The sequence below is a fragment of the Mus pahari genome, chromosome 3 (genome assembly GCF_900095145.1).
Source record: "Mus pahari chromosome 3, PAHARI_EIJ_v1.1, whole genome shotgun sequence".
Classification (NCBI taxonomy): Eukaryota; Metazoa; Chordata; class Mammalia; order Rodentia; family Muridae; genus Mus; species Mus pahari.
In genome coordinates, this window is record NC_034592.1 from 156,051,570 (window position 1) to 156,073,949 (window position 22,380).

A 22,380-nucleotide genomic window follows, 5' to 3' on the forward strand; every position below is an offset into this window, starting at 1 on the left:
GCCTTGGGGTCCTTGCCTGGCCCTCCACTTCCGGCCTTGCTAAGCTGCTGTACTGTTCCTGGAACTTTTCTCGGTGCAAACCACCAGTGTGAGCAAGAGGCAGAATCATGTGATTTGTTGTTTCCATTGTAATGGAACAAATATAGGCCTTACAGTCAGGTAGGGGAAGCAGCAGGACTTGATATTCAATAAAAACAGACTGTGACGGGATAAACATAAACAGCAGATTTGACTTTAGAAGGCCCATGTCTCCTAATATATTTTCCTATGTATAAAGGCTGTTGTACTCAGACCTCGAGGACTGTGTTTATTGTCCTGGCAATCTCCAGCAAAGGTCTTTGCTTCTGCCCAAAGGCTCTCTGCAGGGTTGAAGTGAATGTGACCGCTTATTGTTTGTAGGGTTATGGAGAGGGAAGGGTTTCTAGGAGAGGAAAATAATGCAGCCTTTTGTGCATTCTCAAGCTGCAGCCTAGCTAATAACTTAAGCTCCTGCATGGAAGGCTGAGACCCGGAGTATTACATGTCAGGGTGCTGTGTAACTTGTGTGGTAGTACATGCAGTGTGAATTTCAAAGTCTCACACAGGAATGATGCATATTTATAAGCTAGGATTTCACGAGCTCTAGAAGAGGAAGAGAAGGGGTCTCTGTGCCAAACAGAGGGTCAGCGACCCTTCCCTGTGCACCTGCGCCTGTGTGCATTTGAAACAGAATCCCGTGGACATGTGGGTGCAGCATGCCCAGTGCTCCTCTTATAAAATATAGCTTTTCTATAGATGGTGGTGGTTCATGGAGATCGGGCAGAAAAAGAGGCCCCCAACAGAGCAGCTGCCCACTGAAGTTCATTGTCTACCCTGGGGTCTGCCAATGGCTGGCAGGCGCTCACTGTCAGCCCAGGCCTGTTTGCCCTGTAGCTGTGCTCTTTCCCGAATGCTGCATGGTGGCATGGGGACTGTCACTTCAAATGTGAGTTTAAGTTCCTGCCATGCCTTTCCGTGGACTACTACTACTACTATTATCTACATTTAGATGTTCCATAGTTTACTGTATTCTCCTTCTGAAGGACTTTGTTTTGCCTCTGTGGTGGACATTGTTCTGGTGAGGCTGTTAAGCCTTCATTAACAGTATGGGGATGAAGAGAGAATGCCAGGAAGCATGGCACCCAGCTGGGCTTAGGGCACAGCTCAGAGTTAGAGCCCTGATCTAGCGTGTGCCTCAGTTCAAGTCTGAGGCACACGCTAGATGAAGAGAGAATGCCAGGAAGCATGGCACCCAGCTGGGCTTAGGGCACAGCTCAGAGTTAGAGCCCTGATCTAGCGTAGCCTCAGTTCAAGTCTGAATAGAACCACAAAGAGAAAAAGAAAAAATACTTGACTGTCCCTTAAAGTGGCTGCATAGACCATGTTCCACAGCACCCATGTAAATCTGGTGGCCTTGTGTGTGCCCCACATTTGGTGCTCAGCGTTGGACTTTAGCCACAGGAGGAAGAAGTGGTGACACCTCGTTGTGTTTTCAGCTTGTTTAGTGCGATGCCTGAAGCTCTTTTGTCTGTTTTTAAACCAGGTGGCATGTTTCCTTGCTGTTGGGTTCCAGGAGTTCCCCATATGTCCAGCAGATGATCCGTTATCGGGCGTGTCTTTACACAGCCCTCCTGGTCTGTGGCTCTTGTCCCTCCATCCTGTCAGCAATATTCCTCAGCAGGGCAGATGCTTCTGTTTTTATTTATTTAATTTTTTTCAGTGTTGGGGATGGGTTCCGGGGCTTCTTGAGTGTTAGGCACCCCTTCTTCAGAGCCCTGCTTACCCCACAAGCTTTGCGTTCTGATGAAGTCCAGCTCATTACTGACTCTTCCTTGCATTCCACCTTGCTAGTTTCCCTAAAAAGTCTCCCGAGTCATTTAGATTCCCTTCCATGTTACCTTCCGGGAGTCTTACTTAGGATTTATTCATTTATTCATTGTGAAACAGGGTGTCACTGTGTAGCCTTGGGTGGCTGAAACTTGCTGTGTAGACTAGGCTGGACTTGAACTCACTCACTTACAGAGATCTTCTTGCCTCTGCCTCCTGAGAGCTGGGAATGAAGAGGGAGCCATCATGCCCAGACAAGGTAATCTTTACTTTCTAATAGGATTGAATTGCTGTGTTAAAAATAAAAAATGCTATCTTTTCCTCTTCCATCATATAGTCTTACCACTTATTAGGCAGAGTCTTAAAACAGACTTAATTCTGCAGATGAGAAAGGCTCAGGCTGAGCCCCAACCCCCTGGGCTTCTCACTGTGGCCTGTGCAGTTGCTGAATGTGAACTCTCACATTGCTGTCTTGTGAAGTTGGTGTTTGGATTCCCAAGCAGGAGGAGTTCCATGTTAATGATGCTCTCTGGGCAACAGTCACCAAAAGTGTTCAGTCCATGGGAAGCTGGGGAAACACTCAGGTATTACCTGGATATTTCTCATTGGTAAATTTATCTAGTCTTCTTGTCTTGTTTTGTTCTGTTTGAGACAGGATCTTAGTCCTAGCCTGGAATTTCCTGGTGTGCATTGTGTGGCTCAGGCTGACCTTGAACTCACGGGCCTTCTGCCTCAGCCGCTGGGATCCCACATGCGGGTCACTGGTTCCTGGCTTGAATCCCTTGTCTCTGGGGAGAACCCCTGCACCTGGGGCTTCCTCCCTGAACTTTAAGTCTGAGCTGTGTCCTGTGACCTGCAACACAAGGTCTGTCCTCCCCGTCTCCTTTTACAGATACCGTGCTTCTTTGGGTCTGTGATCTTTGCTTTCTTCATCAGGTGGAATTCAGATCTTTCTTAGGTAATTAAAGAAGACAAAGAGGCAAGCAGTAGGGCCTGGGGGGGGGGGGCTGCAGGTGGTTTATGGCAGGCTTTCCTGGATCTAATCTCTCAGAGAAAAAGTGGGGGAAGTTCGAGTTCTGTTAGTCAGTACTGGTTTATGAACAACCTTATCATCCTTAGTAAATGTTTGCAGGTGCACAGAGCTGTAACAAGGGGAAGGAAGAATTCAGTCAGCCTGTTACACAGGAGAAGAGAAGGTTCAAACACATCTGGAATCCAGGTTGGGGTTGCTTCTCTGTGCTCATTCTCTGTGGGAGATGTGGAGTTTCTTTTTTTTTAAATATTTATTTATTGATTAATTGATTATATGTAAGTACACTGTAGCTGTCTTCAGACACTCCAGAAGAGGGCATCAGATTTTGTTACGGATGGTTGTGAGCCACCATGTGGTTGCTGGGATTTGAACTCAGGACCTTTGGAAGAGTAGTCAGTGTTCTTAACCACTGAGCCATCTCACCAGCCCCAGATGTGGAGTTTCTAATTTCACACAGATATTTGGACCAAGGGATAGAGGACATGGAAGAAAGTAATTAAAGGATGTGATGTGCTCCCACTCTGGAGACACAAATCATTTTTTTCAATCTCTTAAAAGAAAAAAACTTAACTTTTGAAGATTTCATTTGTAAAATTGACTGAATTTTATAAGCAATGTTTAAGTTCATTGGTGATAAATATGCATGTTTGTGGAATAAAATCCCATTTTTTACATAACGCTTTAATGGAAATGGCAGTTTTATGAAATGAAAATGACTAGGAAAAATCTGAATGATGCTCATAAGCCTTCCCATCATTTTTATTGAGGTTTTTGTGTGTTCTAATTCATTAGTGCAGGGGAAAGGCAAGCACTAACACGGTTTATCTCCTGTAATTACTCAAATCGAATCTATTTTCAATAAAATTCTTGAAGTAAATTGCCCAGAGTGGGGCGAAGAGGATTGGCCTGTTTTAGCAAAATGCCTTGATTTTTACCCATGAGACTTTGCTGCTCTACCAGTGATGTCTGCACTGCATAGATTTCCAGCATAGCTCCCTCCAGACCCAAGGCGGGGTACTAGGGGAGAAATACAGCTTATTTTATCCCATTCACTGCTACCAATATTGCTTGTCTTTTAATAATTTAGGCCATCTTTTATGTGATTCATGTAAATTGAAATACCATTTATATTGCCACATAATAGGCAGACCTGGGTAACTTGCCACAGCGTGCTCAGTCAGTGGAATCTAGCTTATGTTTATAGAATCCCAGAAGATGTTGGTGAAGCCTACAACTGGGCTCCCCACCCCAACTTAATGGGGAGCCGAAGGGGAGACACTGGAAACTGTGGTGGGCATAGTAAGTGTTGTATCTTCTCCATGGTGGGATGTCTATATGGTGTGGTGGATATGTTATTTATCTGAACTGATGGTATGTCCGCACTCTTGAGGCTCAATGAGCATTCCGTAGATTTTCCTATTCATTTGTTTGTTTGTTTGTTTGTTTGGAGACAGGGCTTATTTTTGTATTGTAGATTGGCTTAGAACTTGTCATATACCAAAAGATGACATTCAACTTCTGATCTTCCTGCCTCCACCTTCCCAAATTCAGGATAATAGGCACGACACACTGTGCCTGGCCTTTTTCCATAGTTCTATTAATGCTGGAGATGGGCCCTTTCATGAGTGACTCCCCCCCACCTCCCCGCTCCTGCCCCTGCCCCTAGAATTCCCTGAATACCCACACTTGCAGAGCGGGTTTGGTGGTTTGTGAAATTCATGACTGCGAGTTGTACCCGTGCAGGCTTGTAGGGCTTACCACTGTCTTTGGCCCTAGAAAAGCAGAGCTGTTTTTAGCTCTCCTTTTTATAGACTGTGCTTACTGAAGTGATCCTCACCTTAAGTAAAGGGGTATCAGCCTCCCTGTCTTCCCATGAGTCAGCCTACATGCAGTGCAGGTGGGATAGGGTAGAATTCCAGAGAGCTGCTGTCCCACACACCCCTGGACTGTCTTAACACCAAGTGTCTTATTTCTCTCTGGAGGCCAAGAACTTGTTGCCTCCAGCATCCAGCTCTCCTTCCCTGTGGTTACAAACCCTTTGGGCCAGGGCTAGCTGTCTCCCATGCTTTCCCAGTGGGGGAAGGGGTTGGTTTTCAGGGGAGTCAGTTCTGGATGTAGCTGCATTCCAGATCCTTCAGGAAGTCCTCCCCTGTCTTCAGCCTGGTTCCTAGAGGACTGGAGTCAGGACTTCTTGAAGACAGGTAGCAGGAGGAGACCTTCAGGTGCTCAGACGTCTGTCCCTGGTGCTGTCCCTGATATGAGAAGAGCCTCTAGGTAAATGATTGTCAAACGCTAGCCACCTTGTCACATGGACTGCAGTGCATGCATCCCTGCAGGCAGCGAACTGCAGCCCAGGGGAGTAGAGGAGGGGCTGATGGAATAGCAGGTACTATCACTGAGTTGCCATCTACCCTGGGTTCCTGTATGGACATGGCACCAGGCTTCCACTCTGAAGTTGCATGAGTGTGACTGGTGACCAGAGCCAAGCCGAGTAACCGTGTTGGGAGTGCTCGTGTTTGGCACAGTGAGGTTGCAGTCACAGACTGCTTATCTGGGCCTTCTTACAGATAAGATTGTCCATTAGCAAATGTGGGAATTGTCTCATGATTAGATTGTCCCCTGTCATGGACATCTATCCCATGTGGACAGCTCAGTGCTTCCTTGGAGCTGCACTGGGTGCTATAGACTTGATTTTGGATTCAGCCCAGCCACCATTTGTGTTTAAGCTAAGCTTTTATTCAGTGGGTATTTCATACTTTGATTACCTCAGAGGAAGCCAGCCTGAGGCACTCATTTTTCAGGAAGTAACCCTGAGTAGTTTTCTTCTTGGTACATGTGTCTGGAGACCTTTACTGAGCCCAGACAGGGCTGGGGACTGGGATGGACAAAGGATAATCCTGCCCTCAGCAGCCGAGAGTCACTGCAAGCGTTTTAGAGCACATTGTCGAGTGTCTGTTGGGTCTTCTGAGATGTGACAGGTGAGCTGGTAGATATTCTTTGTAACCACGGAAACAGAACCCCCTCCCCTGCTTGCTTGTAACTGTGAAGGTGGGAGTGGAAAGCCTGCCTATAGGAAACAAAGATGTGCTACTCTTGTTGAAAATAGTTAAACATGAAGTGGATGTAGGCCTGGGGATGTGGCTCAGTGACTGGGTATATAAGCACAGGTCCCTGGGTTGGCTCCATAGCAACACACAGAGCACACACTTGCATGCACACATGACAAGAGAGGCCTCCCCTCCAACTGACCCTAAGAAGCCTAGTGATTGGATGTCCACTTGCTCAGGTGTAGATTGGCTAGCAAGAAACAATTGTGTGGTCTGTACATTGCTACTAAATCTAGATAGTTGGACAAGCACCTCCGTGGTTAAGGTTAGTTACCTCGGGCACAAAGGGAAGCTTATTAACTTCTCCTTATACATCTCTCATTGTTTGGTTTGTTTTAAGAAGCATGTTTTACTTTTTTAATTAAAAAAATCTAATAAAGTAGGAAATGAATATGTAATAGTAATGAACAACAGCCTAGGGCCACGAAACGTGGCTCCAGGCTTCTTGGGAGCCTCAGTGCTTAGAGCTGCTAGCAGGGCTCTGAAAACGTCGGCTGTCCTTACAGACACACTGGTAGGCATTTTCCTGTATACAGAATCCCACCCTCCCAAAGTCCACCTGACCCCTGACACTCTGCTCTGAGTTGTCAAAGGGGACCCATGCCTGCTCCTTTGTTCAGTTTCTGCCGAACTCCACTGTGGTTCTGTGCGAGTGAATGTTGGGCATGAGTGACTGTTGTCGGATTTGGACTGTAGTGTGTCTATGTCCTTTCAGCTCTCACAGGGGTCTCCTATCTTCTTGAGCTCCTACTTTCCTTATAGGATACCAACTAGTGTCTTTCTCTCCACATAGGTCCCTTCACTGATGTCGTCACCACCAACCTAAAGCTTGGCAACCCAACAGACCGAAATGTATGTTTTAAAGTGAAGACCACAGCACCTCGCAGGTACTGTGTGCGGCCCAACAGTGGGGTCATTGATGCCGGGGCCTCTCTCAATGTGTCTGGTAAGTCCTGAGCCTCGAGGTCATGGGTGGGTTCCGAAAGTCCCAGAGTCATAGGGCCTTGTCAGAGCAGGCAGTTCAGGGTAGTACAGGAAGCTACAGGCGTCTCTCCACCTCTCCTATCCCACCTCTGGGTACAATAGTTGGTGCCTTATCACCTCTGACTTTCCATAATGTATGTCTCAAAGCCTCAGTACCTTAGTAGCCACTGCAGAATTAAAGTGGTGGCTGTAGAGTTGGCTGTAGAGCAGGGCCTCTGTTATTTTGGAATTCAGTCTGCACCTTGACAAATCAGAAGGGGCTGAATAACAAATTTGCTTTGTGGGAGAATGCTAAATAGCATTATTTTCTTAATGCTGAATGATTTGTGACATTGCTCATGCCATCTAGTAATTGGAGGTACACTTTGCCCCCTGAAAGCTGAGGAGGTGGGGCTGAAGAGAGATGCACAGGCAAGGCTGTGGGCCTTGTGTGTTCTGATGCCCCCCTTCTCTGTGAGGCTGCATACGTTTTCCAAAGGCCAACTTCTGAAAAGATGCTGATAAGTGCCCAAATTGAAAATTGAGTTTCAGAACTAAGGAAGCCAGAGTGATATGTTAGGGTTTAAATGTACTTAGAGACTGGTCAACTTGCAGCTCATTAGAATTCGTGATGCTCAGAGGATCTGTGGGGGAGTGCATATCCTTTAGACACCAGTGACTCAGTGTCCCTCAGCTTCAGCATCGTGAGAAGCCACTTCTCGTTTGAAGTGAGTGCCTGTCTGGGTTTTTCCATGGTAGATTTTGATTGTGATACATTTGGCTATTCATTTGACACCTAAAAGAAAATGATTCACCTCTTTGGAAAGATACAAGGTGTTTCATTATCTCAGACTCTGATTCCTCGCCTCTGTTGGTGCCTCTCATTATGGAGCACCTGCCCCAGCTCCCCTGTGTGTCCCTCTCTGAGTCTGCAGGGCCAGGTCTGGACTTAGGAGTCAGACTTTCAGTCAGGAGCAGTTAGCTGGTAGCCGGCCCTGTAGAAGGGCTCCCAGTGTTGGACCCCACACAGTGCCATCATGTGCTCTGCAGGACACATTGTCCCTTCTGTTTTGTGTCTGTTTTGAATCACGGGGTGGTAGTGCTCTGCGTCTGGCCTGCTGAGAGGGAGTGGTCAGGATGTGATGTCTTGATTCTCTGAGTGTCTCAAGTTTTTTGCTGAGATTGGGGCAGCTGGATTCTAATGGCCTTACCCCCTTCCGCGTGGTGCCAGAGGGCCTGTGTTGAACTGTCTAAGCCTTCTCCTTTTTTAAACTGCCATCTGCCAATTTCTCTATCATTAACGCATTTCAGAAAATTTGAGTTTATTAGCAGATGAAAATCACCAATTTTCATATGAAACAGGCAGCCTGGTTATCTGAGTAACATAATCTTAGCAGGGAGTTGTGCAGTGTAGGTGCCTTTTGACGTTACAGATGGTAAGTGGCCGGAGGGTTTGTGTGTGTGTGCCTGTGCGTGCGCGCGCGCGCGCGCGCGTGTGTGTGTGTGTGTGTGTGTGTGTGTGCATGTGTGTGTGTGTGCATGTGTGTGTGTATGTGTGTGCATGTGTGTGTATGTATGTGTGTGTGTGTGTGCATGTGTGTGTATGTGTGTGTGCATGCGTGTGCGTGCGTGTGTGTGTGTGTGTGTGTCTGAGTGCCTGTGTAGGTGTGCCTTCTGATGTTACAGATGGTAAGTGGCTGGAGGGTTTGTGCGTGTGTGTCTGTGTGCATGTGTGCATGTGTGTGTGCGCCTGTGTGTGTGTGTGTGTCTGAGTGCCTGTGTGTATCTTTCACCAGGAGCAAGTCTTTTACTGTCTCAGGAGGCTTCTGACTGATCAGTGTCTCCTTGTTGAAGGCAGCTTTTGTGTTGAGTCTTCTCTCTGCAAATTAGAAAATAAAGAGCCAGCATGGATGTGCTCCTTCCCCATCACGTGGTCTCTGTTATGTGACTGTCAGCCATTTGGGATATAGGCAGATGTTCTTCTGTGTTTCTGTGTTGCTGCCTGGGCAGCCTGAGAATGAGTCTGAAATGTAATGCATCATAGGGTTGAGGACACAGGAGGAATGACTGAATAAGACACATGTTTGCAGCTTTTTCCTGCTGAGGTAGGAGTGCACATGAGAAGAGTTGCTGTGGAACCCCCATCTGGTGGTGGTGGTCGTGGGGACCAGGAGAGTGGCACAGCCTGTTCAGTTTTAGGTGCTGGGTGTACAAATGTCACATTCTACACGTGCACATCTTGGGTTGGGAAGCGCTGTGCTTGTCCATGCCTGTTCCTTGAGGAATGCAGCTATTGGGGTGACAGTATGGTAAGCCAGAGTTCCTGGAGAAGGCAGGTGCACAGGCAGAACAGTGTCCTTAGTGTGCTCACACCCACTTATGACTGAGAGGTTAGGAAGCTCAAGCGTGAAGCTAGGCCTGCCCTGATCCCGTTGGCTGACATCTTGCCAGCCTGGTCACCTGTGCACGTTCAGCTGGTGCCACGGTGCCTGCAGAAAGCATTTGCATTACCTTAAAAAAGCAAAGGGATTCTATGCACTTTACATATGCATAGCCTGTGTGAATTCCTGTAAAGCACATGTACTTATGAGTGAATTTTCCTTTGTAATTTACAAAATGGTGGCCATGAAATAAACTTAAAATTGTATCAGCCTGGTTCTACTTAGTACCTAGAGTGTCCCAGGATATCTGGAAAGGACAGGGTTAGTGTATCCCTGCATTTCTGAAGACCCCTGGGAGGTGCTAGCTATTAGACAAGGCTATAGATCATCCATGTAAGAGGCTGGGGGAGGGGGGAGGGAGCAGGAGTTGGAGGGGGATGGGAGGGATAGGGCTGGCCCTTTAAAGGCATTGTCTTTGGCATCTTGGTGGTGGCAGGCATGGATAGCGATTCCCCAGCCACACCCAGGGTGCTCTGCTTGCCTTCCCAGTGAACCTGACCTTAAGTCACACTTCAACAGCGCAGGCTCTGACACAACAAATCTATGTGCATGGGGTTCTTGTCAGTAACCCAGGCAGTCCAGGTGCAGGTGGACAGAGGGTAAAGTGTGATGTGTGGACATTTCCAAGTGAAGTGCTCTGGGCCTTCCTTTGTCTTTATCCTCTGTACTGCTCAGCAGTCTGCTTACTCTGAGACACTGCCCGGCTAGTGGCTGCTCCCGAGGGCCAAGGCTTGGGCTCCGATGCTCCTGGCTTTCAGGGCTGGGCTTGCACCTGTGCATCTGCACCTTGACCCACAGGCGTGCAGAGGTGAGCCTGCTGGAAGGAAGGAGACTTCCCAGAGGACCTGGGAGGGAGAACCCCTGCTTTCATCTCTCCTGGGGTCTGGCGGGGTGGGGGTGGGGCAGCAGGGTTCTAGCTTTACAGAACTAAGTATCTTTCAAATTGTATGGCAGGGAAATATTTTTTAAAGCATGTAATTTCTGAAGATGTCTTTGTAGAAGGCTGTTAGTGGTGGCGGATCTTGTTTTTAATGACGCAGTTTAATAATGAGGGACTTTTCCATTAATATTTGAAACCGTGTTTGCCAGCATGTACAGCAGGTAAAGAGATAGAATTATGAGCCCATCAAAATTACTTTGACTTCCTGTAATATGACATTAAATTTAGTATTTGTATAACCTCTGTGAATTCTAATCCCACGAAGTGGTGAGCTTTTATTTGCAGTTCAGTTGTGCACATTGCCTGTCCCTATGCCAAGCGCATTACACATGCAGAGTGTCCACAGGGGGCATGGGCAGAATCATTAAAGACACCGGTATCTAGATACAGACTCACTTTACTCAGTGTTCCCTCGGATTGAAGGTGGATTAAAGCCCAGGATAGGTCTCCCAGTATCTGAATCTGTGTTTTAAACTGGAATTCAGAGCAGAGGGGGCATGTTGGTTTCTGAGTTCCTTCAGGACTCATTTTAATTATGTTTAAACATAAAGTTCTTCCAGTGAAGTGTGGAGGACAGGATGAGTATCAGCAGCAGCTCTTGGGATGGGGATGTTGGTCAATTAATGTAAGTGGGTAGTATTACAATTGATAATTAATCCGTTTATGATGGTGCTGGCTCAGGGCGATGTTGCTGTTTACTGACATTGGACCAAGCAGCTGGGGCTGCGGCATTCCGGTGTTGAGCCTCCGGGTAGAAGTGTACTCAACCTGTTGACAAAGAAGCCTGGCATTTGTCTTCCAGTGTGGACAGAGGGGCTGCTGTGGGGACTTCCTTGGATCCAGTCCTTGCTTTGGAAGGCTCTGATAAATGAGTGCGGCCCTTTAACTGGATGGTCTCCAGGAGCCGTCCTCACCACCCCCAGATAAGAGCAGCCGAGGCTGCGGTTTAAGATGAGTCTCTAATCTTCTCACCAGGTTAGATTATGGCTTAAGTATTTTACCAACAAAGACGTAGCTTACTTGTGCTTACAGCCTTTCAGATCTTGCTGTAGGACACAGACTTCTTGGGAAGACTGTTCCCATCTTCTCATGAATATGACCCAAGGGCAGAACCTAGAAGACTGGTCAAGAGATACTTAGCTGAAAGGTACCTTTTGGCTCTGCAAGGTGAGCCAGGGGTACAGTCTATAAAGTTTGGGGCAGCAGAAGGAGCTGAAAGGTCCCTCAGTCTGTCCTTGTAGGTGGTGTCTTTGACTCCCCTTGAAGTCCCATCCTACCTGCTCTTTGTAACTTCAGTGCCAGCTCATTGCAGAAGGAAGGGAGAGGACAAGGTAGTTGGGAGAGTCCTGGCTGTGAGCACTCAGAAAGCAGGTGAGAGAGGTTGCCAGGCACAGGAACTGCCCCTGCCTGCCTTGGGCTACACTGGTCTCTGTTGTAGATGGGCAGCCCTCAGAGGTTTGTCTCAGTCTCCCTGAGATCAGCTAACACTTGGTGGGGCTCAGGGTGCACAGTTACACTGGGAGGCTGTGTTCTGCTGTTAGCTATGGCATAGGAAGGGCGAGGGGCCTTGCTGTTTGACCTGTACAGCCTGTTACATGCATCCTCTTTTTCGATCCTGAAGAAAGGCTGAGGGCTGCACCGTGGGCTCTGTACAAACAGATGGAGCAGACTGCCAGGTGTTTGTTACCTGAGCTGAGCACCTGAGCCAGAGAGGCCCATGGAGGACACAGGTAGAGCAACAGTGTTCTTATAACCAGGTGAGGTTAGTTATAATAGTACAGACCCAGGAAAGTAGTCCCGGTGGCCCCTGAAGGAAATAATGAACTTACTCATGGCAAGAGCTTGAGACCTGCCCAGTTGCCTGAGGCTAGAGTCCAGCATTCATGGCCATGCTAATCACCCTAGCTGTAAGAAGCTCACACTTGTCTTCTGTTGTTTAAATAGAGGGCAGGGGTGCCGACGACATTGCCGCAAATGCATTGAGTTGGTAGATCGTGCTCTTCTATGAAAGGAGGGAGGAAGCCCAGAGGATGTGAGCAACTCCACTGGGTGTCTTCTGCTTGGGCAGTAGCTGCTGTTACAGGAAGTTATCATCTGAGTGCTGGGGGGGGGGGCTGTGGGTGTCTTCCTGGGTCTAGAAAGCTCATTTGGTGGGAACGAAACAGGTCTGCAGAACTTCTGCTTGGGACGAAGAGCGTGAGTGAGTGAGAGAGTGAGAGAGTGAGTGAGTGAGAGAGTGAGTGAGAGAGTGAGAGCAAGTGAGTGAGAGTGAGTGAGTGAGAGCAAGTGAGAATGAGTGAGTGAGAGAGTGAGTGAGTGAGAGAGTGAGAGTGAGTGAGTGAGAGACAAGTGGTTGTGGTTTTGTCGAATGTGGAGACATCTTCAGGCGAGATTCCGAGACTGAGCAATGGAGCTCTTCAGGCGTTCCTTCCTTACTTGCCTGACCCACTGTGGTGTACATGAAGACGGCCTTGGCTGCCTGGCTCCCTGGAAGCAGCCTTTATGTTGTGATTAATCAGATCGTTATTTTCTAAGCCAGTGTGTGTTTTAAGTGGCCCGGTTTTTCCTCTTTTGAGGGAAGTCTGGTGTGATCGATCCACTTCTTCATGACCCTGAAGATTCTTCACAAGGGTCCTACCTTTATGCCTAATGCAGCAGGCTATGTCCTCATCCCAGTGTGGGTGAGGGGTGACTGAGCCCAGGTTGTCTCCTGGTAACAGGCCTCTTTTAATGTTCTGTCAGCAGATGCGCTCTGAAAGGAGGGACGGTTCACTTAGGGTTTTTATCATCAGTGTCTCTGGTATTTAAATGAAATAAATTAAGTTAATGGGAAGCTCTTTTATAGCCTGTCATGGAAAAAGTACATAATTTGTGCCACAATTTGCAGCGAGCTAGCGCTGACCAACATTTATTCCTCCATGTTCTCATAAAATCTCTGCTGAGACTGGATTTGACAGGAGCTGGTGGCAGCTGAGGAACAGGAACTCGGTGGTGTACGTGAAGGGCTCCATGAGGCAGGGGGTGGGTCCTAGGTGTATCAAGGGTCTGTAGAGTGTCATCTACAAAAAGGACAGCCAGTGCGAGGCAGACAGCTGCTTTTCTTCTTGTTTCTGCAGTGGAGGAGGGGCAGGTCTCCACCATATACCCAGAGCTTCTTAGAATAGCACTCCAGAGGCCCTGGTTCCCATTCCTGGCCGAGGTTCTCTGGTCATCCTCACTGTGGCCCTGAACATCAGTGTATGTTGACTTAGGAATTGTGACTAGCCACCATTAGGCCTGCCTGTGTGCCCTGCCATCAAGTGGTTCTCTGGGCTCTCCACTATGGGGCTGAGCAGGTAGGGTGCTGTGTCTAGGAATTGGGGTAGTGAGGCTGTAGACCAGGATGCTGTAGTCCAGGAGTTGCATAGTGAGGCTGTAGGCAGGATGCTGTAGACCAGGAGTGGGGTAGTGAGGCTGTAGGCAAAGCTGCAGTTTTGAGGTCTTGAGGTATATGCTTGCTCAGAGTAGGACAGGGACCATATGCAGTGCTGGCTGCAGACCTGCCCCTGTGGCTCAAGCATGGGTGCAGATAGCCCCTTTATCTTTAGATTGCCTATAAAAAGGCTGCCCATAGGCACCAGTCCAGGAAGGGTGCCATGTATGTGGCAGCCATGCTCGCTCCTGTGTAGTCTCTAAACGTTTTGTGTTACTGACAGTTGAAGACCCCAAAGAGTGTAGCAGGTCTTTGTGAGCTGTAGTGATATTTATTATATTAATTTTTTTTTTAATGGTTTTTTCGAGACAGGGTTTCTCTGTGTAGTCCTGGCTGTCCTGGAACTCACTTTGTAGTCCAGGCTGGCCTCGAACTCAGAAATCCACCTGCCTCTGCCTCCTGAGTGCTGGGATTAAAGGTGTGCTCCACCACGCTCGGCTTATTAAAATTTTTTAAATGACTGATTTCTTTAAAAATTACAATCCATCAATTACATGTTAGTAGTAATACTTTTTATGAAAGTAGCTATTCTCAAAGAAATTGGAAGGCTGGCGTTGTTGACAGCTTCTGCAAATCTGACGTCTTAATAGGCTGCTTCTCATGTCTGCTTCATTCACTGTGTGGCACTGCTGTCGTGGTGGGTGGGTCTCCCAGACAGGAAGTTAATAGCATCTTTAGACAGCTCTGAGGCAGACAAGAATCATTTTCTTTGTTTTGCTTTTTTTTTTTTTTTTAAGTACTAGGGTTGACCCAGGCTTTGCATGTGCTTTGTAGACCAAGCTGGCTTCAAATTGAGATCCACCTGCCTCTGCCTCCAGAGTGCTGGATTAAAGGTGTGGGCTACCAACTACAGGCAGATCGGACCCATAGTGTGGGAATGTCAGCCTGGAATCAGCCAGGCAGGAGCCCCTCTTAGCCTTTTATCTCCGCCTATCTAGGAAGGAAAAACCTCTCATAGGACAGACAGCAGGCCTGATATCCTTCGATACACAGTAGCAGGCGCTGTGAAGCAGACCTTTGGGTTTGTGTGTGTGCCTCTGTGCGTGTGCATGTGCGCGCGCGCGTGTGCATGTGCATGTTTGTGGATTAAGGAAACTAGGTGCTATTTCAGGTTTTTTTGTTTTTGTTTTAATCAGAAAGATGACAACAGAACAATGCCCTCCTCCCACAGCAGCGCTGCCTCTTAGGGTGGAGTGGGTAATGGCAGTCTGAGGAGCAGGGGCCTAGGTTCTGGTTCGGAGATGCAAGGCCCACACTGACTCTGAGGTGTCCCCTGATTGTGAACTTAGGTTTCAGGGAAGGCCACTAGGGGCAAAGGTTATTAAAGCTGTGCAGCAGAGAGAGTATGTTACGAAGCAGCCCTCCAGGGCCTGGCTGGGTCATGGGGAAACAGGTCCGAGGAAGTGAATCAGAATACAAGACTCCCTCAGTACAGCAGGGTGCCTTGGGTGAGCTTCCTCTGGGTTCTGGGTGGGGGTAGGGCAGGAGTTGGAATTGCTTTTCCTGCTGTGGCAAATCCAGCTTTTATGCTATTTCCAGAATTCTATTGGCAAAATCATATTTCAAGCCTTACCTTGATGAGCTGCGTGGGAAATGGGGTGGAGAGAAGCGAAAGCGAACCATCCTGAAAACGATTTGAGTTATTCTGTTTTCTTTCTCAAAAAGATAAAGATCATTTGGCAATGTTTTCTTGAGAAAAATAGGACTTTGGTGTTTCTCCCATTTTGTGTCTTCAGTGAGAGCTGTGAGATGGGTGAGGGTGGCTCTGTGTGAGCGCATAGTCTTCGTATCAGAAATCAGGCACCCAAGTTCCAGACCCACCTACAGTTCAGCTGGCACCTGCTGTCAGGCTGGGACAGGCCCCAGTTTTTCTGGCCTCAGCCGCTGACCTGAAAGATGGGGTTTGGGGAGGCTGTACGTCCCTGCTGGCCACGGCCTTCCTCAGGGTCCAGATAGGAGAGCGGGGGAGCTGTTTTACTCCACAGTGTAAGTATAGCGTGACAAACTACTCTGATAACCACATTGTGACCCTTCTAATGAAATATTTTCTTTCTCAGTGATGTTACAGCCTTTCGATTATGATCCCAATGAGAAAAGTAAACACAAGTTTATGGTGCAGTCTCTGTTTGCCCCGCCCGACACTTCTGACATGGAGGCAGTAGTAAGTACGAACATGTCTTCTTCTCTCCAGTGCGCTAGGGCAGCCATGGCGGATGCATGCCTTTCTGCTGTTGATGGGCGCCGAACTGTTAGGGGGTGCGTTCTCCTAACTCTGATGATTAGCTTTAACATTTTACACTGCTGTTCTTCTCTGACTCGATGGACTGAACCTGCTTCCATTCTCTGTGCGTGTGGACCTCTTCCTCCCTCTCCTGCACCACAGCAGGATGCTTCTGGCTTGTCTCCAGGCTCACACCCAGAAGGCTTTGCTTCACATTAAATGCCCCTCCTCCCCAATGACACTTCCTGGTGCTGCTTTCCTCTTCTCCTCGGTTCTAGTCAGCGAGTTCTTCCGAGTCTTTGCTGAGGATGGAGCTTGGGTCTTGTTCACACTAAGCGTCTGCTGTCTGTCTCTGAACAGACCCTGCTTCTTTGTGCTTTAATTGCCTTCATTTCCATCCCTCCTCCCCCGTGTACGTACATGTTTAACAGTGTCCCTAATTTTGGTAAAATGAAGACGCCTTTGTTTTTTGTAAGCAAGCAGTATTTTACGGTATCTGTTTTTCCAGAAGAGGGATTGGAATGGCAGTTCTCCCCAAAGGTGGCTCCTCACCTACTCCAGGTGACAGGACCTGGGGGGCAGCACATGGGTCCTCAATATCTGGCTCAGAGACAGCCTATCAGCAGTTGTCTTTGTCTCTGAGTTGTATGTGGGGGCTTCTCCCCCACTGCTCAGGCTTTGCTTTGAGCCTGCTGATCGCATTGGTGCCTACCTTGGTGCAGAAAGAGAAGGTTGAGACAAGTTTTGAGTTGGAGTGAGACCTTGTCATAAGACCAACCCAGGGCATTTCTCTGACCTTTAGTTTCCAGATTTGTGTTGTGTTAGTCTATGTGCTGAAGGGACACATGACAGGCACAGATGGTGGACCATTGACAGGCCGTGACTTTGGCCCGGCTTCCTCTGGTGTAGCTGGAAAGGTGGGGGCTTGGTTGTCCTCATCTGAAGTGGAGGCCTGCCTTTACTACTGCTGTGGTCTGTTTTGAACAGACTTTGTTGATGCTTCTTGAGGTTTTGGCCACCTGTGAATTGGGCATAAAAATGCAGCCCACAGGATTTTGAGGAGAGTGTGCCCACGCCCGACATGTCACCCAAGTAATTAGGGCTGGGCGCTGCACATTGATAAAGGGACTTTTATTTCTCAGTGGGCTGTTCTTTAATAACTGTTTTAAGTGTTTGGGCAGCACATTTTGGAGGGCACTGTGGACATGCCCCACTGAGTGAAACTGAGTTGGATGCAGGTAACTGTTGACTCTCCCACAGCAGCCCTGCTGTTCGGAACATGTGTTACTCTTAAGCTGACCCCACGCAGGCGACCAAGAGCAGTGCCTGATTGTTTCTGCCTCCACATCCTGTGTGTGAACATTTGCTGCCTGAGCTGTCATAGGCTTTCTTGTGCTAGCTGCCTACAGAGGACGGCTGCTGACTATCTCTGAGCCCTGCAGAACAAGGACACTGTTCACTACGTAGCACTCTATGCAGTCAGTACAGTGACCTAGAGTTATCAGTAGCTAAAGGGGCTCACCCATCCAGTGCTCTCTGAGTACTCCAAAGTGGCCTGTGGTTTTTAAAAAGCCCATGGCCCCTTGGGTTTTACTGCTTTAGGGTCCAGTTCGGTGGGCTTGGAGGGCTTTGACTATTTCCTCATTAAATTCAGATTCAAATTTGGGGGTAGGAATGGCCCATACTCAGGTGATGTTACTGGTGGTTTGTCCCCCCCTTGGTGGGTTTTGATGACTTGGCTCAGGCAGTGTTAAGCCTGTCTGCCTTGTAGTTGGTAGACAGATCTCTGAGACCGCTTAAGTGGCCGCTGACCAGCAGTGAGCACCCAGACTGGCCCTCTTGTGATCTTCTCTGACTCATAAGTGGGCACACAATCACAGGCCTTGTACAGAACAGCATACACATGTGTTGGTGTCTTCCTGTGTAGCTCTCTGGGGTCCTGTGAGTGGGGATGTGCTGTCACATTGAATGCTTGTGCTACCCCTAGGGTGGCAGTGCTCTGGTGCCAGACAAACTGAGGTCCCTAGTTGCCATGCATGCTTGGGAGGGTGAGGGTAGGTGTCTTCCTTTTCTGAGTTGTCATCTTGCTGCTCTACTGGTCTGTCATTCTCAACCCTTCCTGGAGTCCCATCTTCTACATCTGAATGGAGACATCAGTGAGGGGCACATACCAGAAAATCACTGATGGTTGTGGTAGCTTTGGCGGGGCCACCTGCAGTCACTGCGGTGGGATGTGCCCCACTGGCATGTGCCAAGGTGGGCTAGATACTCCTCCTCCAGCTTACTAGGTAGCCGTTTGCCCTGCCATGTAAATCTCATTGTCTTAGGGAGGCCTGGGATTGCCTTTCTAGAGGGCAGGCCACCCTGTTTAGCCATGGTCCCAGGCCTGTACTGCCCAAACAGCAGCAACGAGTGAGCTTGGACAGGCTCTAAGGAGCCAGGCAGCAAGACTGCAGGGTTTGCAAAGTGTAATAAATATTCAGGAGAGCTAGTGCATTTAATCTTGTCATGTTAAAAATATTGAAATCTCAGCAGACTTAAGTTCTTTATTTGATATACATCAGGGCTTTCTCATTAAGAGTATTTTTCTGAAATTGTCAGTTATAGGAGGAGAATTATTCTTCCAGCAGCTTGATAATACCCTGATTATTAAATTTAAATTGTTTTAGTGGAAGGAGGCAAAACCGGAAGACCTTATGGATTCAAAACTTAGATGTGTGTTTGAATTGCCAGCAGAAAATGCTAAACCAGTAAGTATGTCTCTAGTTAACCAGTAAGTATGTCTCTAGTTAACTGTAAGTATGTCTCTAGTTAACCAGTAAGTATGTCTCTAGCGAACAGTGATCAAATGCTGCAAGCTGGTACTGATTTGCATGCTGTCTCCTGTGAAACCAAGATTTAAGTTGGCAAATTATTTTCCTGCCTCTAATGTATAAAGGAAAAAAACAAGCTGAAGTCAACAGATAGGCTTTCTAAAGTCAACCTTGGGGAAGCGGCTACCGGAAACAGTTTCCCCTTGAGAAGTGCAGCCTGTTGACTCCCGAGGTCATCAATGCTGGGATGGCAAAGTAGGGAGACCAAAATGGAAGTCTTTGCCTTTATCATCCGTCAGGTGGTCAGCTCTTGTCAGCGTCCCCCAGCATTCATCCCTTCCCCATCCCCACATCACTTCAGCCCAGCAGGTCTGCCTTGAGACGAGAAACCCTTGGCCCCAGTGCTGTTGGCGTTTTGTGCTGGATTGGGAGCAGCATCCTGTGTACTGTGGAGTGTTAGGCATGATCCAGACCCTGCTCTCTAGACACTAGGGGTAACTCCAGTTTTTTGTAGACATTGCTGTATGCTCACTGCCCCTTTGGGAGCCCTTCTTTTCCCTTGCTTCCCTGGCTGCCCCCTCTCCCTGTGGTAACTTATCTGGACCCTCACTGAGGACCAGTGATGGCAGGAGCTGGGAAGAGGAAACGCTCTGCAGTATTTCTTCACATGATCGTAATGAGCACCAAGAATGCTGTTGATTGGGGTCAGAACTGTGTCGTGTTTTCTTCTACTCTGTAATCAGCTACTGGCATCTTAGTTCTTTGAATGGAGAGAGAATAGCATCCTGTTGCAGGAAAGTTAACTTAAAAGCAGGGAGACATGGATCCTGACCCCAGTCCCATGATAAATGGACTTGGCCTGGGCTCTGCCTTCCAGGCCTCTCCCTGCTGTGGGGGACAGGGTGGTGCTAAATGTCTGATGTTCAGATTGCTGCCTAGAACCTCAGGGACCATCCTGAGTGCTTCCTAGCCCTACTTCCACTGACTAGCTCATCCTCCAAGAGGGTGCCCTGGCCCCTTTTATGCAGGGAGTTTGTGACCCCCCCCCCCCAGCAGAACCATGCTGACTCCCAGCCTTGTTGCCCTTGGCCCTACCTATAGGTGGCCTTTGTGTAGCACTCTCTAGGCCTTCTATCCCCAGCCCCCACTGCTGGGATGCTCAGCTCTCCTGCAAAGGTAATTTGCAGCTGATAATTCCTGAGCTTGCACAATTGCAGTATGCTAATTTTTGCATGGCAGGAATTTGATAGTGCAATATGCATGGCCCTTTTTCTCCCCCTTGAAGTATTAGCCTCAGCCCAACTTCATTATTTGCCCTTATTCATAATTTCTAGGGCCCGGTAGCTTTAGATTATCAAGATATTAGATAAAGTGATCCATTTAAACAATAAATGTGACATTGCACAGTGTGGATGAAATGCTGCCTTGTGTCTTGTGTGCCGAGGACGACTTTGCATAAAATCCTTTCTGACATAGTTGGTAACACTTGGGCTCTCATTTATGTCTGAACAGCATGATGTAGAAATAAATAAAATTATACCTGCAAGTGCATCCAAGACAGAAGCACCGGCAGCCGCAAAGTCCCTGACATCGCCCCTTGATGACACAGAAGTAAAGAAGGTGATGGAAGAGTGCAGGCGGCTGCAGGGGGAGGTGCAGAGACTTCGGGAGGAGAGCAGGCAGCTGAAGGTACCTTAGGCCCACCCTCCAGGGTCCAGTCATAGCTGGGAAGTGGGGGAGGGGGAGCCTAGAGGGTTTGTTTTGTTTCTTTGCATCTGCTTGCTTTTTTCTCTTAAGGGGACATATTTGAAGAGCCTTCTTCCAGCTCTCAAAAGCCAAGGCACCTAGATGGGCTGTAGATAAGTCAGGCTGACTGGGGAGGCGAGAGGCTCCCTTGCATGTTGCTGTCCACACAGTTTGCACAAGGTCTTGGGTCTCAGGCCTATTTGCTGAGTGTGTCTCTGGCTGACTTGTGGCTGGAGAACTGTGCATCTGTCTGTGGATATTCCTGATGTGGATTTAGCTGATGTGGATATTCCTGATGTGGATATTCTTGATGTGGATATACCTGATGTGGATATTCCTGATGTGCATATACCTGATGTGGATATTCCTGATGTGGATATACCTGATGTGGATATACCTGATGTTGATTTAGCTGATGTGGATATTCTTGATGTGGATATTCCTGAACACTTGATTATAGGAATATCCTATATTGGGTTGTAGCTTAAATTCTGAGGCCTATTTGTTTTTAATCTTGATGACACCACCCAAGCATGTAATAGGTTTCCCCTCTTTTCGTGCTGTGGCAGCAGATGCACACAGCACACTCCTTTAAGCCGACTCCCCTGAATTAGCTCTGAAATAGATGCAGGAAGATGGCAGCTTGGAACTGCCCTCAGTGTCTTTGCAGAAGCTTCTCTTTAGGTTTGCTTCTCTTCAGAAAACAGAGTTCTGCACCCTTTAAAGTGATCTATAGGTAGGGATAGCTTCTATGTAAACCCAAAAAAATAAATGCTGCATTTTGCTGTGCCCATTGTTTTAAAGTTAACCGAGTGCTGCAGCTCATTTGTCACTGCACTGTGATGCTGGCCTTGCTCACGAGCAGAATCTCTCTAAAGTAATGTCAGAGCCATCTTGATGTGCATGTGGGTGGGGTGCGGTGTGTGGCGGGTGCTTTATCCTGCCAGACATTGCCTTTTTGCTTAGTGAGATCTGCTGTATGCCAGGCGTTGTGGGCGCAGCTATGAGCAGACTGCCCTGGGGAGCTCCCTGTAAATGTGGCTGAGGGAGAGCCAAGACAGTGATGGTTACAACCCATGTTCTTAGTAGGCCTGTGGAGAGCTGCAGATCACGGGAGACTCCACTTGGCATTTGGCAGATAAAGAAGCAGAGGAAAAGGACAGAGAGTGTCAGCAGTGTGGGGTCATCAGGATGGAACAGCCTGGCATTGGCCCTGTGCAGAACTGGGGCCTGGAAAGGGTCGTTGTAGGAACCTGCAGGGCCTTTAGATGGGGGGAGGGGGGCAGCAGAAGCAAAGGAAGACAGACACTTCATTTTTCTCCTGTCCTGGGGATTGTGGTAGGTGTGGTCTGCCTGCCTGAAGGCCAGAAGCCACGCATTGGTTAGAAGGCAAATGAAGGTTTACCTCTTTACCCTTCAGGACAGTGGGTGTTCAGAGTATGTGTTTAAAAGTTGAAGGGATACTTGACTCGGCAGTCCTCTAGACCTGTTCCAAGCCACCAGCGCTGCAGGGGATGTAGGTCCCTGCTGGACAGCTGGCTGTGGTTTGCAGCTTAGGAATACCTGAGATCTCACCCAGAGATGAGTTGACTGAACAAACTTGAGGGTTCAAGATGGGGCAGAGTTCTGACCTGCAGGTAGACAGAGGTGAGGCTGAGACGTGGCCGAAAAGCCTGGCTGCCTCTCTGAAGACCTTTCCCTGTGGTTCATGGAGAGATGAGAGGTGTTGTTGGTTGGTGTTGGAGAGAGAGAAAGAGAGAAAGAGAGAGAGAGAGGGAAGGAGGGAGGGAGGGAGGGAG

General features: G+C 48.2%; 1 protein-coding gene across 1 annotated transcript in view; it reads left to right on the forward strand.

Annotated features, from left to right (window-relative positions):
• The window catches only part of Vapb (VAMP associated protein B and C), a 38,482-nt gene that overhangs the window by 14,576 nt on the left and 1,526 nt on the right, over positions 1–22,380 (forward strand). Inside the window, exons 2-5 of the mRNA XM_021192501.1 lie at positions 6,779–6,931; positions 15,859–15,962; positions 18,692–18,772; positions 20,348–20,524. Coding sequence (XP_021048160.1) covers positions 6,779–6,931; positions 15,859–15,962; positions 18,692–18,772; positions 20,348–20,524 — 515 coding nt within the window. The remainder of the gene's footprint in view (positions 1–6,778; positions 6,932–15,858; positions 15,963–18,691; positions 18,773–20,347; positions 20,525–22,380) is intronic.